This window comes from Ursus maritimus, unplaced genomic scaffold (assembly GCF_017311325.1).
Source record: "Ursus maritimus isolate PB19 unplaced genomic scaffold, ASM1731132v1 scaffold_19, whole genome shotgun sequence".
Lineage (NCBI taxonomy): Eukaryota > Metazoa > Chordata > Mammalia > Carnivora > Ursidae > Ursus > Ursus maritimus.
The window spans coordinates 49,250,642-49,267,041 of NW_024424341.1; the positions used below are offsets into that span (position 1 = coordinate 49,250,642).

The window sequence follows — 16,400 nt, forward strand, 5'->3', positions numbered from 1 at the left end:
CAGGGACTTGGGGAAGATGAGGGAGGCGGGATTATATTATGGGGGTTCGTCCCTACCCCCTATCACCTCCCTCCCCCTGACTCCCCACCAAGATTTTGCAGAGAGAAATGGCTTTTGTACCAGGTCATTCTTTATAATTAAACTCACAGTATCCACCCCCTCGAGCCGGCCCCGCCTCCTTCCTGGGGAGGCAACGCCCCTTTCCCTCGGGGGTTCCGGGTGGGTAGCCCGAGCCAGCTGGGCGGTGTGCAAGCGCAGCTGGGGCCGCCCCGTAAGCTTTAGTCTTCCTCGGTCGGCTCCGCCCCCAGGGCCTCGAGCATGCGCCGCCGGACAAGGGAGCGCCGCAGGTGCAGGCGGTAATCGGCCAGCAGCAGTTCGTCGTGGCGCACCAGCGGGTGTGCGTTCCCGCGGAGGCGGATGCCGGAGCGCAGCAGCCGAGAGCGAGTCTGGAAGTCCGTGACCGTGATGAGCCACCTGCAAGGGGGCGGGGCCAAGAGGACAGGGACGGGGCGGAGACCGAAAGGAATCGCTGGTGGTCCCAGCCCCGCCTTTGATTGTCGGAGGGTCCCTGCCTGGTCGCTGTTCGTTTACACACTCCGGTTGCTCATCTCGTCGCTCTGTCCCTAAACCCCTCTGCAGCCCTGCCCTGTCGCCGAAGTCAACCCGTACTTCGATCCTTAACGCGGGTCATTCTAGGTCCCATCTTCTCTCAGCCTGGTCCTGTCCCCTAATTGTGGTCTGTCGAGGCTCCATCTCTTCAAACCGCCGCTCCAGGGCCGGGCCCTTCAGTGTGTCTCTCAGGCATGTTCCCTGAGACGAGGTTTCTCCCGACCTCACCCCCAACTTGACACTCCAGGCCGCGGGCCCTCCAGATCTCTCCTGGTCCCACCCCCTCAATGTGCTGGGTCCAGGATCCGCCCCCTCAGAGCTGCCTTCCCAGGTTCCGACCCCACACTTCAGTTTTATCTCTCCAGGTCACTCAAAGTCCATTTCCTCACTCCAGATTCCTCCTCCTCTCTGATCTCACCTGGCCGTGCCCCCTCACTGCGCTCACTCTCGGNTCGAGCCGCTTCCCGCTTCTCACTCAGCCGCGTCGTCCCTCCCGCGCACCAACAAGGCCCCTCTCCAGACCACACTGCCTTCCTTTCCCGGCCCCGCCCACTCAGCGCCTCGGCTCTGGCCCCGCCCCTCCCCACCGCGCTCACTAGGCCACACCCTTCACCTCCCCCACTCTTGGCCCCGCCTCTCTCGTGCCCTCCGGGCCCTGGCCTCGACCCAGGGGCAGTCTCACCTGTCCCGGCGCCCCGCAGTCCCACAGATGACATTCATATTTTCAAAGCGGATGCTGCTCACGCGCCCGCTCTCCATGGCGCCGGGTAACTCGGCCTCCAGAGCCTCCAGCACCTCCAGGTGGGTAAGGTCCTCCTCCGGCTGGAGGAGTCAAGAGAGAGAGCCTCGCCATGTGACACTCAGGTTCAGTCCAGGTTACGAAGTCCCCACCTTAGACCCACTTGCAGAACCTGCCAGAATCTCAGGTAGCATTTGAGAGGCAAGGTTCACACTCGATCTCTGGATCCTATCCCTCTAGTCAAAGCAGGGAGCGCAGGTATCTCTGAGGTACAAAAGCATCTACCTGTCATTCTAAGAGGTCATTCTCCAAAAAATCACTTCTCACCGAGCCGATCTGCCAGGGAACAGTTGGCTTACATGATTCACCAATTTGGCCAACTTTACCAAGCTACCAGAAACTTTTCTGGAAACCTGCACTGGATGGCAGGCTTTTATTAGCTCTTGAAGATCCCACAAGGATTAAAGTTGCACACTTTTCCTTTTATGATATTAGCATTTTAAGGAACGTTCAGTTGTAAAAAAAATAATAATAAGGATCATAGGGGTTGTGACTTCTTGTTATTCAGAAACATTGACCACTAACCACATTTTCCACATGAGATTACCATGTTCAAGGTGATATGCCGCAGTCATAACATGTAAAACTGCTGATGAACTAGGATGAAATCATGAAATTGGTCACCTCCTGGAAGGCAAGCTGTGGGTGTATGTGTGGAGGAGGCGGGGTCCCCTGTTCAGAGCCACAAAGAAGAGGAGGGATGGGCTGGGAATTGGGTCCCCTAACAAAGACAATAATCTCTGTGTTGGGCTAAAGTCACACACATCAGCTGCGAGACTGCCCTGGGTCCTGTGGCCGGCACATGGAAGCATCCCATTAAGGTGCTTTTAATTTACCAGCGAGAACCTAGTAGATACCTCTTCTGACGGATGGCAGGGATTGCCAACAGATTTGTACACTGAATGACCAGTTCTCGCAATCCGCCAAAAACAGGGGCTTTATCTTGAGTCTGCAATATTTGCAAACTTTACAGAATTTCATGGTAGACGGATTCACAGGACTCCCTGTGTCCCCAGTCTCCCTGCTCTCTGCCTTTCAATCTCTGTCCTTCTCTGCCCCTCCTTCTCCCCCTCTTTCTGCCTTTCTGGGATCAGCAGTGATAAATGTGACTATTGATCTTTTGACAAATTCATAATCTTTAGCAACCTAAAACCTGGAGCCAAGCCCACAGCTGGTAAGCAGCAGAGCCTAGATTTAAGCCCTGTCCACCTCCTTTCTGAGCCGGTTCCCTTTTTATCCTCCCACCCAAGCTGTGCAGAAGCTCAGGGCCTGGGTCCCAGGGACAGGCACGGGGGGGAGGGAACTTCCGGATGCACGGGAGCTCTCGGTCCAGCGCCTCGTATTCTGCAATGACGTGGCGCAAGTACTGCTTCCTGGGGAGAGAGCAAGTGGGCAGGGACCTCTGAGGTCAGGGGTCACCGTCATCACCCTCGGGGGAGCTGAGATCAGAAGTCATGGGGCCAGGGACCACTCACGAGGATTTGACAGGCCTGCCCAGGCTCCGGGCTTGTGTTTCCTCTGGGGTCTCTAGGTCCACAAGGAGGGCTCCTGGGGATGAAGAACTCAGTGTCAGCTGCCCTGAGCACTCCTCAGACATTATTCGGCCTAAATGGGCATCACGAAGCATTGTCCATGCCACTCCCAAATAGCTCTGATGCCAGTTACTAAGCTGTTGCCTCTCAGCTCCAACAACTCCCTTCTGCACCCACTCTGTGATCCCAGGGCGGGGACACTACCAACCCGGGTTCTGCTCCAACAGCTAGGTTCCTGGTAGGCTCTGCCTGAAAGGGGGGCGCTACAGAGAGATTGCAAGGCAGGAGGAAGTGGACCGGACTTGCCGCGTTTTGCTTCCTATTCCAGTCACCCCAGCCCGGCAGCAGCCTTTGAATCCAGTATGTGGTTTTCCCAACACTCTCAGAACCGGCCTCCTGGCTCCAACTAGGCTGATAACAGCTGCCAAACCTGAGCCATTGTATGCAACTCCTCCATCCACTGACGGGTCTCTCTTATGGCCAACTGCTAGTTGTCCCACATAATCCATGTTCCCCCTCCTCTATGGTCTTAGAGTTTGACTTGGCACACGGCCACCGGGCTAGAGAGAACAGTTCCCAGCATCCCTTGCAGCTCTGTGTGGCCATGTGAACGAGTTCTCACCAACAGTGTTAGCGGAGTGAGGCGGGCAGTTTTGGAGTCATTTAAAAGAAGGTTGCTTGTCTCTGACTTGTTGCCCCTTCCCCTGTACTGGAATGTAGATGTAGCAATAAGCCAGCTTCAGCCAGGCTCGAGCAACAATATGGAGGGAATCTGGGTCCCTGAGTCATCTCATGGGGCTGAGATGTCCCACCAATCCAGGCCACCTGCCTTGTGTCACATGAGAGAAATACACTCTCTTCTTCATGCCATTGTGTTTGGGGGTGTCTCTTTGTTTCAGCAGATGAACAAAGAGGAAAGCAGCCCTTGACAGCCAGGGCTGTTTATGTCGGACATAAACAATCTCACAGAACACCCACATCAGCCAAGGCCACTCTGTGACCATGACGGACCAAGATAAAAATAAGAGCGGAGTCACGTCTCATCACCACACAACATGAACACTGTCCAAACCACAAAGTGACCAAACATCCTCCTCTTGGTTCAGAGCTGATGCTGCTTCTTCCCCACCCACAATGTTCGTTCCATTCATCCCTCCTGCGTCATAGACTTGCCTCCACTTCCTGCCAAGATCTGATCCAGAGGAAAGCCTGCTTCCCTGAATCCTCCCAAAGTCACCCAACCCAGCAGCTCCCATAATAATAAGTCCTCCCTAACACCCTCCTACTAAGACATTCCATGTGTTACGGACTCCCTCAGTACAAGTCCCTAAACTCAGGGGTGTGCTGGTAAATGTTTAATTAATATTCTGTCTCTGTGTCTCTCTTACACATGCACACACGCACGCACACGGATCGTAGCATTTGCCAGTGTTCATACTGTCAGTACTCCCACCATGACCAATTCAATGCTCCCCACAGTTTTAACAACCAGCTTGCAAAATTTAACAATTGGCTCTTGTGAGCAGATACAGGCTGTCTCCAGCACACAGCCATGTCACAGCTATGCTCCCGGCAGTCTCTGACTCGGCTTATACCATCGTAAGTCTCCTGCTCTGGTCCCCGTCATCCCACCTCCCATCTGTTTCCACAGGGCAGGTGGGGTGATCATTCTGTCATAGTGACCCATGTTTGCAAACCACCAGTGGCTTCCTCTTGCTGTCAGGATACAGTCCTCCCTGAGGTGGGGACTCGCTCCTCAGTGTGTGATCTGGGGAGCAGTACCCTATTTGCAATACAGCATTTCAGTGTGAGGGAACTGGTGTGGTAGGAATAGCCTATGCTTCACAGTGGTTTGGGTGAGATGAACCTAGGCATTTGTCAAAACCGATTGAAATATATTTAAGATCTCTTCGTTGTATGCATGCAACTTGGAAAATAAATTGGAACAAAAAAAAAAAAGAAAGAAAGAAAGAAAGAAACACAGCATTTCGGGGTCCACCCCAGACCCACGGGATCAGAATCTGCATTTTAACAAGATCTCCTTTGAGAAGCACCTGCCCTGCGTGTGGTCGCCCCTGTTGACTTCTCTGATCACTTTCTTCCAGCTATACTGGCTTCCCCTACATCCCTCCAACGCAATAACCTCCTCAAATCTGTCCACATAACAATAATAATAACTATATGTTTACAATCCCTTTTAAAAAGCCCAGCCCTGGGGCACCTGGCTGGCTCAGTTGGTAGAGCATGCAATTCTTGATCTCGGGGTTTTGAGTTCAAGCCTCACAGTGGGCATAGAGCTTACTTTAAAAATAAAATAAAATAAAATAAAAAGCCGATCACTTTTCAAAGCTTTCTGAAATAGTGCAGTTTAACAAATGATGAAATGGAAGGAGAGAGAGATGATGGGACTTGCTCAAGGTCACGCAGCCTTAAGGGATAGAATCAGGATGAAAATTGAGGCATCTGGATCCAGATTCTGTGTTCTCAGTCTCCCTAGTCTGCTGCCTCTCATCCCACTCTTGTCTAGACCAAGTGCCATGCCCTCCAAGAGCCCCCAGTCCAGTGGGGGAAGCAGTCACTGTAAAGGGCAATAGAAGCTACAGTGGAGGTGTCATGAGGTGAAGGTGAAGCCTAGTCTAGGAGCAATCAGGGAAGGCTCCTTGGAGGAGGTAATATCTACAGTGAGACCCAGGGAATAAGAAGGAGCTTGCCAGATAAATGGCAGGGGGGCGCCTGGGTGGCTCAGTCGGTTGAGCATCCAACTCTTGATCTCAGCTCAGGTCTTGATCTCAGGGTCGTGAGTTCTAGCCCTGCATTGGGCTCCACACTGGGCATGGAACCTACTTAAAAAAAAAAAGAAAGAAAAAAGAAAGGAAGGAAAAGAAATGGCAGGGAAAAGGATGTTTAGAGTCCTTTGGCAGAGGGACCACCGGGGACTATGGTTTTAAGCAAAAGAGAATACGGTCATCTGCAGCAACTTCTCAGAATTCCCTTCAGCCCCAAGGCTAAGGCACGGTTACTGCATCTGTAGGTTATTAATGATTTGTGAGATAGTGTGTTTCATGTCCGCCCTCCCTGCATGGGAACAGACTGGGTCATTTCACTCATTGGGCAGCACAGGCAAAACACTGGGGATCCATGGGCTTTCTGATGGCTGGCGCCAAAGTCTGCACCCTGGTAAGTTAAAAATGTTACTGGTTCCAAAGTACCACAAAGCCAGCCACAAAACTGTAGATCAGTGGGTCTACGAAACTGGCCAACTCAGTCCCATTCAACTTTTCTGGATCTCTACATAAATTATATGTATCACATGGGTGCCTCAGTCTAGCTTAGAGATGATGTGGGGCAGAGATCTGCAAAAGGAAGAGGTCTTCAAAGACTCTAAAAGAGACCTGAGGATAGGAGCGCCTGGGTGGCTCAGTTGGTTAAGCATCTGCCTTTGGCTAGGGTTGTGATCCTGGGGTCCTGGGACTGACCCTCCCTGCTCCGTGGGGAGCCTGCTTCTCCCTCTCCTCCCTGTTTCTCCCTCTCCCTGCTCCTGCTCCCTCTCGCTATCTCTGTGGCTATCTCTGTCTCTCTCCCTCAAATAAATAAATAAAAATAAAATCTTTAAAAAATAAATAAAAAAATAAAAGAGATCTGAGGACAGAAACAGTGTCTGTTTTGCCACGAGGTCATTTGCTATGCCTGGCATAGCTCCTGGAACAGAGTAGGTGTTTGTAGCAGACACCAAGAAAGGATACCCACTCAGGCATTCCCATTCTTCTTCCCCCATTTGAGAAGGGTCCATTCCTCGCCCATGCAACTCAGGGGAGGCTCACCAATCTGGTTTCCTCGGAGGTATCCCATCCAGTTTAAACCAGTGACTTCCAACCCTTACTATTCCTTGCAGTCACCTGGCAAGCATTCACAAAATATAGATGCAAGGACCCAAATCCTAGAGATGCTGGTTAAATTGAATCTGAAGTGAGGTTTGGTATAGATTTTTTTTTAATCCTTTCACTTGGTGTGTAGCCAGGATTGAGGACCGCTGACTAAAATAATTATGATAATCTTTTTGCCAGGGGTTGAGACAAGAGTGAGTGGGTGACTGAGTGCTGGCCAGTAAGATGTGAGGAGAGATCATTTGGGGGTTCTTGAGATGAAGACCTCTGCAAATGATGCCTGGGACTGTGGCAGCCATTCTCTGGTAAGCAAGCTGGTATGCAAAGGAGACACATCCCAGGCCTAAAGGCAGCGAAATAAAAGCTGGGTCCTCAATGACATCATTGAGCCACTGACTCAACCAAACACAAACCACGCCCCACTTCCGGGCTTCTTTTTGGGTGATAATGGTTCCCCTATTCTTTATACTACACTAAGTCCAATTTCTATCACATGCTAGCCAAATGCATCCTTACCAAGATGTTACTTGACAAATGTTGACTGAGCGAATGAATGAAGGAAGGAAGGACCCTACTAAAGTAGAGTGCAGGTAGGGAGCCCCGGATCATGAGGCTGGAGTAGTCGGCTGGCAGACCACACGGGGTCTGAGGCTGAGGGTTTGGGACTCTATCCTGGAGGTGATGGAGAAGGAAGGGGAGGTGTGAGCAGAGGAGAGACAGGGTCAGTGATGGTGGTCAGAAGACCCCTCAGGAGCCAAGTGGGGAATGGGCTTGAGGGGAAAAACGACCGGAGGTGAGGTAGAGAAAGCATCCTTGTGGCAGAGGACAAGACCTGAGCTGGGGCTGTGGGAGGGAGAGATAGGCAGAGGACAAAGGGAGTGGGCAGGAAGGTGGGGCTGTGGACTGATGGCTGTGGGAGGAAGTGGGAGGGGAGGGCCAGTACCTGGGGTCCAGCCCAGTGACCAGGTTGGTAGTGGGACCGCTGAAGATGGGAAGTAGGGAGGAGGAGTGGCTTGGGGGGAAGCTGCTGAGCTCGGTGTGGGAGAAAAGGAGAGTGTGAGGGACCAGGGCAGAGCACCTAGGGAGACAATAGCCTCGGAAGAGTTGCGAAGGCCCCAGAGGCTCATGGGAAATGTAGTTCTGGGTCCAGACCACTGGCCAGGGAACTGCAAAGGCTCATGAGAAATGTAGTTTGAGGTCCAAAGGATGCTGCCCAGGAATCTGGTGAACGTCAGAGTTTGGGGTGGCTTTCTGGTAGGCCAGTGACTCGCTTAAGGCCACACTGCGAGTCAGGGTTACCACAGGGGATATGGATGAAGGGCCCTCCCCTCCCCCTAGTACACACACGCACACAGACGCTGCTCAGTACCTGCCTCCCTGTGCATGCTGGAGTTGCCCACGGTGGAGGAGCACAGGGTCTCCACCTCTTGCTGCACCCTGGGAAGGTGGGTGGGGGATGTCTCAGGAGGATGGGGAGAAGAGCCGTGACTGGGCCACCCACCCCAGCTCCTTCTCCCTGCTGCTATCTCCTCCTCCTCTTTGAAGCCCCGGGGGTAAAAAAAGGAAGAACTGGAAGGCTGAGACCACATAGGAATCCGGGTTCCCCTAACCTCTGGGAACCCAATGAGTTCCGATTCCTGTGTGCCCCAATTCCTTCTTTGCCACTTTCCTGCTTCTACCTCCGTCTCTCCCTGTCTCCTCAACTCTCTGACTCTCCCTGCCTCTGTCCCTCTCTCATCCCCCTTCTCTCCCCATCTCTCAGCCCTCCTCCCCCTCTCTCCTGATCTTTTCCCCCTGACCTCTCCCCATCTCTCCTCCACTCTTTCCCTTGATTTCTCTGCCCTCTTCCTCCCCATTGCTCTCCCCCTCCCTCCCTCCATCCCCACAGTCTCCTTCTCCCCTAGTTTCCCCAACATTTCCCCAGCCCTCTGTCCCTCTCTCTCTTCATAGCGTTCTGCCTCTCTCCAAGCCTACCACCCTCTCTCTGTCTCCCTACTTCTCTCCCCATCTTTCCCCAGTCTCCTTTTTCCATCTCTCTCCTCCTCTCTTCTCTCATAACTGGCTCCCCTGCCCTCTGTCATCCCCTTTCTGGTCCCACTTGCCCTCCGCTCATCCCTGTCTAACGCAGGAACTGGTTAGACACAGGCCAGATTTAAACAGAAACTGAATTCTGTATGGGGGAGGGAAAGGTGGGCAGGGGGCCTGGTTGCCATGGTACCGGGGGGGAAGGGGCTGGAGGAATCCAACTCCTGGGCCTGAGGGAAGAAGGAGCTGGGATTCTGGACCTCGGGGTCTAAGGGAGGAGGGAGTGGGAGACTGGATTCCTGGGTCCAGAGGTGGATGTGGACGATCTGGGGGCTCCTGGGCCCAAGTGCAGGAGTGAAGGGGTTGTGTCACACAGGTTTTCCTTAGGCGTGTCTTTCTTTGTGTCTGCAGAGCTCTCAGCAGGAAGTGTGGGAGAAGAGGCTGGACTTTCTTAGTTATTCTGTCTGCCCTCCCCTCTCTGTCCCTGTTACCTATATCTCTAGTACTCTCCTCTCCTCTTCCAAATGGTCTCTGACTTGACTTGATAAGCACAGGCTCTCTGCTTTCTAGGTAGTAGCACCTTGATTTTCTGAGTGATTTCTTCAGGGGCGAGCTTAAAAATCAATCGAGGATATGGAGTCCACCCTTGGACTTTTGCTGGATCTGTTACAAAAGAGGATCTTTCTTTTTCTGCTAAGTTTGCTGGGCTGGTTGAAGTCTAGGTTGGAGCTGCTGGGGGTTCTCAGATCACCATATGGGAAGAGAACGTGCCTGAAAGCAAAGACAACATGAGGAAAGCAGACACCAAAGATGCAGACAGATTCCTGATGATGATTGAGATACCTGGATCCAGCCATGCCTGAAGCCTTATCTACCCAATTAATTTCCTCTTATGCTTAGGTCATTTGAGTCTCTGTCATTGGTATTAAAACAGTCCTCACTTAAATAGACTCAGTTTCATCCTCAGTTCCTCTGTGGCCCTGACTCCCTTTCGGCACCCTCATGTCTTTCTTTCCCATCAGGCTCTCCTCCATTTCCAGTGGCCAACTCCATCCCTATAGGACAGGGGACATCTTTCCTTCCCATGACCACAGGCACACCTAGCCCCCACGGTCCCTCAGTCCCCAAGCTCCATCCCTCCTGCCTGTCACTACTGCCTCCTCTCCTCTTCATTCCCACAGTCGTGACACTCAGACTTCATCTTCTCCTGCCTGAACCCTCACCCCAGCCTTCCTCCTGCCCTCCCCTCCTCGTTCCTTTTCCTGCAGGGTTCCAGAGGCATCTTTCTGCACCCAGAGCTGACCCTGACCCTCCCCAGCTTGCAGCCTTCCCATGGCTTCCCAGCGCTCCTGGACTTGCAGTTTCTCTTCCAGGCATTTGAGATCTGCAGTCTGGTCCCACCGTCCTCTCCCATCTCACCCTTCAAACATTCTCCAGTCCCTCCCACCCCACTCCCGTTTTCACTCTTCACATCCTATGCCTTCTGCCTGGAATGTTCTTCCCCATCTCTCCAAACCCAAATGCCCTCATCCTTTAATAAGAAGCTCAAATGCCCCCTCCTCCAGAACACTTCTTTGACTTCTTCTCCTACTAGCAGTGTTTTTTGTCTCCTCCTTTCCCAGACCACTGAACATGGTCCACTCTGTCTTGCTCAGGGATTTGGGCCTGTGTCTGCTTGCCCTGGTAGATCAGCAGCTCCTAACTTGTCTCTGGCTCTCCAGTATCACCCCACTCGGAACAATGAATGACTGTTTCTCTCTATCGCTGTGGCCCATGCTCAGCAGCCCCAACCCCATTTTCCCTGTCCCTCTTGGGTCTCAGGACGCAACATAGGGTGACAAAGAGAACATGGAATGGACTCTGGACTCAAACAGACCAGCATCAAATGCTATGTCCAGACTGTGCAAACATGGACAAATGTCTTCCCCTCTCTGAGCCTAGTTTTAGCCACCTCTTCTGGAGCTCTCTTTCTTCCCTCTTTGGGTGTCCTTCTCTCTCTCTCTTTCCATCTCTGTCTCTCTCTTCTTCCCTCTAGAGTCTGGGTCTCTATGTTTCCATCTCCCTGTGTGTCCATTTCTCTCTGTGTCTTTATTTTTCTTCCTCTCTCATCTCTAGAATCCAGCCTCATCTCGCTCTGTGTCTAAATTTGAATTTCTATGTCGTGTGTCTCTGCCTTTCTTTGTTCATCTCTTATTGTCTGTCTGTATAGCTTTCTGCGTGTCTCTGTCTCCACTGCTCTATTTCTCCATCTCTGTTTCTCTGTGTCTCTCTATCTGTCTGTCTCTTTCTCTGTCTGTCTTAGCCCCGCATGCCTCCCTCCACCATTCACCTCATCTCTCTTGGGCCATTCCTGTCCCACTCCCTGGCCTGGCTCACAGCCTGGGACACAAATCCCTGAATCAGCATTTTCCTCCTATTCCAGAAATTATGTCAGTGCCGCAGTGGGGGCGGGGCTGGTTCTAGCCCCGGTCAGAGGGCTTGCCTCCCTGCATCCTCATTCACACAGGCCCTAGCCAGCTTGGCCAACTTCTTAGTGTTTGTCCTCTCCAGGAGCAGCACCAGGAGAAGAGGTGAATCTTCATTTACACGTATGTGTGCATGTCTCTGGGTGTGTAGCTGCATCTATTTCCAGCGACACTGGTGTGTGAATCTGTAGCTATTTATGCAAATTTATCCATTCACTCATCCATCCACCTACCCATCCATTCACTCAACTATTCACCCACCCAACTATCACTTCATCCACCCACCCATACCTGCATCCAATCCTCCAGCTGTCCACTCATCCATTCACTCATCCATCCATCCATCCATCCATCCATCCATCCATCCATCCACTCATCCATCCATCCATCCATCCATCCATCCATCCATCCATCCATCCATATATTCCTCTATTTATTCATGCATTTGTTCACTCCTTCATTCAATCAATCCACATTTATTGGGTGCCTACTGTGTGCAGGCAATGTGTCAGGCAGCAGGGATGCAGCAATACACAAAACAAGGTGCTACCCCCATGGAACTTATGTGTGTGGCAGTCCTCAATGAGCCAAACTCCCTGCTGCCCCAGGCCTCTCACAGGCTATTACTTCTTGCTGGAACACTTCCCTTCCCCTCCCCCATCTTCACCTGGTTTATGCCTATTCACCCTTCTGAGTTCAGTTCAAACATCATTTGGTCGCTTCCTTAGGGAAGCCTTCCATGACCTCCTCAGGCACACACAGCATTGATTCTAATACATACAGGTTTTTTTTTAAAGATTTTATTTATTTATTCGACAGAGATAGAGATAGCCAGCGAGAGAGGGAACACAAGCAGGGGGAGTGGGAGAGGAAGAAGCAGGCTCATAGCGGAGGAGCCTGATGTGGGGCTCGATCCCATAACACCGGGATCACGCCCTGAGCCGAAGGCAGATGCTTAACCACTGTGCCACCCAGGCGCCCCTACAGTTTTTTTTTTTTTAAGTTGTATTTATTCAAGTAATTGCTACTTAACCAATGCGGGGCTCGAACTCATGACCCCAAGATCAAGAGTCGCATGCTCTTATGACTGAGCCAGCACGATCTCACGACCCTGAGATCACAGACCGAGGTCAAAACCAAGAGTCTGACGCTTAACCGAATGTGCCACCCAGGCGTCCCTATGCCCAGTAAGTATGTAACAAATGACGGCACGGATGGAATTAAATGAATATCGAGGACTCTGTCTCCTGGTTCCCTCCCTGTCCAGTACTCTACCCTGTTCTACACTACCAGAAGCTTTAACAGGCAAGGTCCTCAACCTTCCTGGATGAAAATAATGTAGTGGCTGAAAGCAAGGGTGTAGATTCAGACCCAGATGGTTTTGAACCTCAACTCTGACACTTCCCAGCCGTCTGACCCCAGGCAGGGCATTTCCTTTCTCTGAGCCTCAATTTCCTCATTGTCAAATGCAGTTAAAAAGTATATGAGCAGGGTGCCTGGGTGGTTCAGTTGGTTAAACGACTGCCTTCAGCTCGGGTCATGGTCCTGGAGTCCCAGGATCGAGTCCCACATCGGGGTCCCTACTCAGCAGGGAGTCTACTTCTCCCTCTGACTCTCCCCCCTCTCATGCTCTCGCGCTCTCATTCTCTCTCTCTCAAATAAATAATAAAATCTTAAAAAAAAAAAAGTATGTGAGCAGGCGTTTGGCTGGCTCAGTCAGTAGAGCATACGCCTCTTGATCTCCAGGGCATGAGTTCAAGCCCCATGCTGGGTGCAGAGTTTACTTTGAAAGAAAGAAAAAGCACATGAGCAAATGCATATAGTTATTAATTATGACAATACTAAACACTAAACGTTTTTTCTAAGCACCTCATATGAATTTAATCCTCAAAATAACTTAATGAAGTGGAATCTGGGTTTTTATTTTTTTTTAGCTTGATCCCAGGACCCTGGGATCATGACCTGAGTCGAAGGTAGAGGCTTAACCGACTGAGCCACCCAGGCGCCCGGAATCTGGATTTTTAAAAAACTATCCTCAGGGCGCCTGGGTGGCTCAGTCTGTTAAGCATCTGCCTTCGGCTCTGGTCATGATCCCGGGGCCCTGGGATGGAGACCTGCGTTGGGCTCTCTGCTCGGCTGGGAGCCCGCTTCTCTCTCTCTCACTCTGCCTTCTGTTTCCCCTGCTTGTGCTCTCTCTCTCTCTGTGTCAAATAAATAAATAAAATCTTTTAAAAAAATTAATTAAAAAAATAAAAAAGTATCCTCATTTACAGACAGGGAAACTGAGGCTTTGAGAATATAAACCATTCACACACAATACTGAGAAGAGACCTGGGATTGGAACCTGGCTCTGCCATTTCCCAAACCACAGGTGCAACCAGGACCCTACAGCTGCCAGCCAATGCGGAGATGTCTCTTTGGGGATGTGTCATGGAACTCTGGCAAGCCCACCAGTGTATACGTCTCTGAAAGTATGCATTGCTGCATACTTGCTTCTGTGTATTTCTCTTGGGGAACGGGGCTGCCTGTGGACTCTGGGCAGGCCAGCTGGGTGAGAAGGTCTTGTGAGTGGGCTCTGAGCTGCATGGACTTATGTGCATACATCTGGGCATGTGTCCCCCTCCCCCCATGCAGGCTTCTCTGGGTGCAAATGAGGATCCATCGAGGAGAATGAAGAAGTACTGAGGATAGGATTCAAGGTGAACCTGGGAGGCATTTCTGGGGGTTTCTACAGTGTGACAATGACTGCAAATGTATATATACATAAGTAGCAATATGTGGGGAGGGAGGTGGAATCTAGTTAAAGTGAGGGAACTTGTCTTAAAGCTGCCTTGGCAGAAGAAAGTAATTTTTTACTTGGGGAGTATATTTATATGCGTGTCACTGGGGGGGGGCAGCACTAAAGAAGACTGAGGGCCTCCCACCACCCCTGCCAGTTGCTGCTGTGACTGCGTGGTTCTGGATCTTCTCCAAGAGATTTAGCCTCTATGGACCTCGGTTTCCTTCTCTGTGAAATGGGAATCACATAATTGGGCCAAAGTGGAGATTAAATGAGAAAATGCTTTCAAAGCACTCAGCTCAGTGCCCAGATCACAGTCAGCGGCAATTATCATTAACCGCTATTAATATGGCAGTAAATCTTACTTGCTGCTTTTGAGAAAGATTCATTAAGCACCTACTTGGTGCCAATGCTTTACCTATATTGTCTGCTTTTTCAAAAGTCTGGATCCCTTCAGAAACTGGTTTATTGTCTATATTTTTTGGATGAGGAAATTGGACCTCAAGAGCAGAGAGCGAGAGGTCACACAGGGAGAAGCTGGCCCAGGCAGGATCCAAACCCAGGTCCCTGCTCGTACCTCACACCGGGCTGAGATTCTCTATACCCGCTAATTCTGAGGCTCCGCCTCCCCTCCCACCGCCAGCCCTCAGAGCTCCCCAGATGGGAGGACTCCAAGTCCTGGGTCCTGTGAAGGAAGGGCCCCGGGAGGAGTCGGCCGGGAGGTGTGGATTCCCAGATGTGAGAATTGAGGGGGTGGGAGCTCAGTACCCTGGGTTCCGGGAGGAGAAGTGACAGGGGTCCCAGACTTTTCCATCTGAGAGAAGAGGGGCTGGGGGCCGGGACCCCTGGATCCTGGGGGAGCGGAGGGTCATGATCCTAGACAGCTGGATCTTCCACTGTGTAAGAGAGCTGGGTCTCGGACGCCTCGGTCCCGGGAAATCTCCCTCCTTCCTGGCTGCGGCCGCGCTATTTCGGCTTTCAGGCCGCAGGTTCAGAGGGGAGGAAGGAGGGGGTGCAAGGGGAGGAGCCGCGGACCTGCGCCAGGGGCGGGGGGAGGAGCCGAGCGGGCACCGCTGCGGGCGCGCGGGGCTGCGGCGGCGGCGGCGGCGGCGGCGGCGGCTCCGGGTGAGTCCGCTCCTCCCCCCTCCCCCTGCCCCAGCCCCCGCCCCAGGCAGATCCTGGGGGGCGGCCCCAGCGCGTGGGGGCGGGGGTAGGTGCAGAGGCACGCGGATCTCCTGCCCGAGAGTGCGGGCGCGGTAGCGCTCGCTTGCCGCCCCGGGGGAAGGGCACGTGGCCCTAGAAAGGGGGGTCCCGAAACACCTAGGTGTACCCCAACCTCGCCCACCGATCCCCCGGGCATGGGGATCGTTTACCTACCCCATGGCTCCTGAGGATTTAAGACTCCGCGACCTCTCGAGGTCCAGGGCATCATTCCTCCCCCCTGCAGCGCCTTGGGACCCCGGTATCTCATAACCCCCCCACCTCCAAAAAAATTCCCACCCTCTCTGCAGCCCGGAGAGGCATTAAGGACTTCAACTCCCAGCAGCCCATGCAGCGCCGGGTCTGTGAAGTCTTAGCCGCGCTAGCGCAAGGCCTGCTGGGAATTGTAGTGTCTAAGCTCAGCGGGAGCTGGGGCCCCGGAGGTGGGAGGGGGTGGCTGGACCTCCCGGGGGTCGCCTGGGGTCGAGCTGCCAGTCCGAGTAGGACAAGACGTGAGGCTCGGACTGGGCTTTTTCTCCTGGCCGGGGCCTCCAGATCCGGCTCCTCCTCCCACCACCTGGCGCGTGGGGACGGGTCCGCAGCCCCTTGTCCGCCCTACAACCCCCATGGGCTGCCGCCAGCCGCCGCCACCCAGGACACGGCAGGGATAAGCGCAGGTGAGTCTGACCATGCCTGTCTCGGAGTCCTGGCCTTCTGCAGTACCCCCACGACACCTGTCCATCTGTTGGGCTCTGGTCTGTCCGTCCCTAATTTCTCCCTGCACTCTCCTTCCAGTCCATCTCTGATATCTGGCTCCAAACCATATGTGGCTCATTCCCCTTCTCCTCACATCCACCTCCCTCTCCCGGTCCTCTCTCTTTTATGCCCCCACCCCCATCCAGCCTCCCTACTGCACCCATGTCTGTCTGCCCAGCCCTCCTTTGTATCCTTTTGCCCATCTGTGGTCTCTGGCCATTGTCTGTCCATCTGTCCTTTATTTCTGCACCCCATCCATTCTTCTGACCACTGTTTCCCTTTCAAAGATATTTCTGTCCTGGCACTTACACAGTCCCTCTGTCCGCCCATCTCTCACACTCTCATAAATTA

The 16,400-nt window shown here is 52.7% G+C and overlaps 1 protein-coding gene across 1 annotated transcript; it reads right to left on the reverse strand.

Annotated features, from left to right (window-relative positions):
• Positions 1-112: 112 nt before the first annotated feature.
• On the reverse strand, positions 113-8,536 carry CUNH19orf81 (chromosome unknown C19orf81 homolog). Its single transcript, XM_040634409.1, has 5 exons — positions 8,194-8,536; positions 2,884-2,956; positions 2,562-2,781; positions 1,292-1,431; positions 113-474 (listed from the first exon to the last, which is right to left on the reverse strand). Exons 1-5 carry the CDS (start codon positions 8,411-8,413, stop codon positions 279-281), a joined length of 849 nt encoding a protein of 282 aa, XP_040490343.1. The 5' UTR covers positions 8,414-8,536; the 3' UTR covers positions 113-278.
• Positions 8,537-16,400: the final 7,864 nt, after the last annotated feature.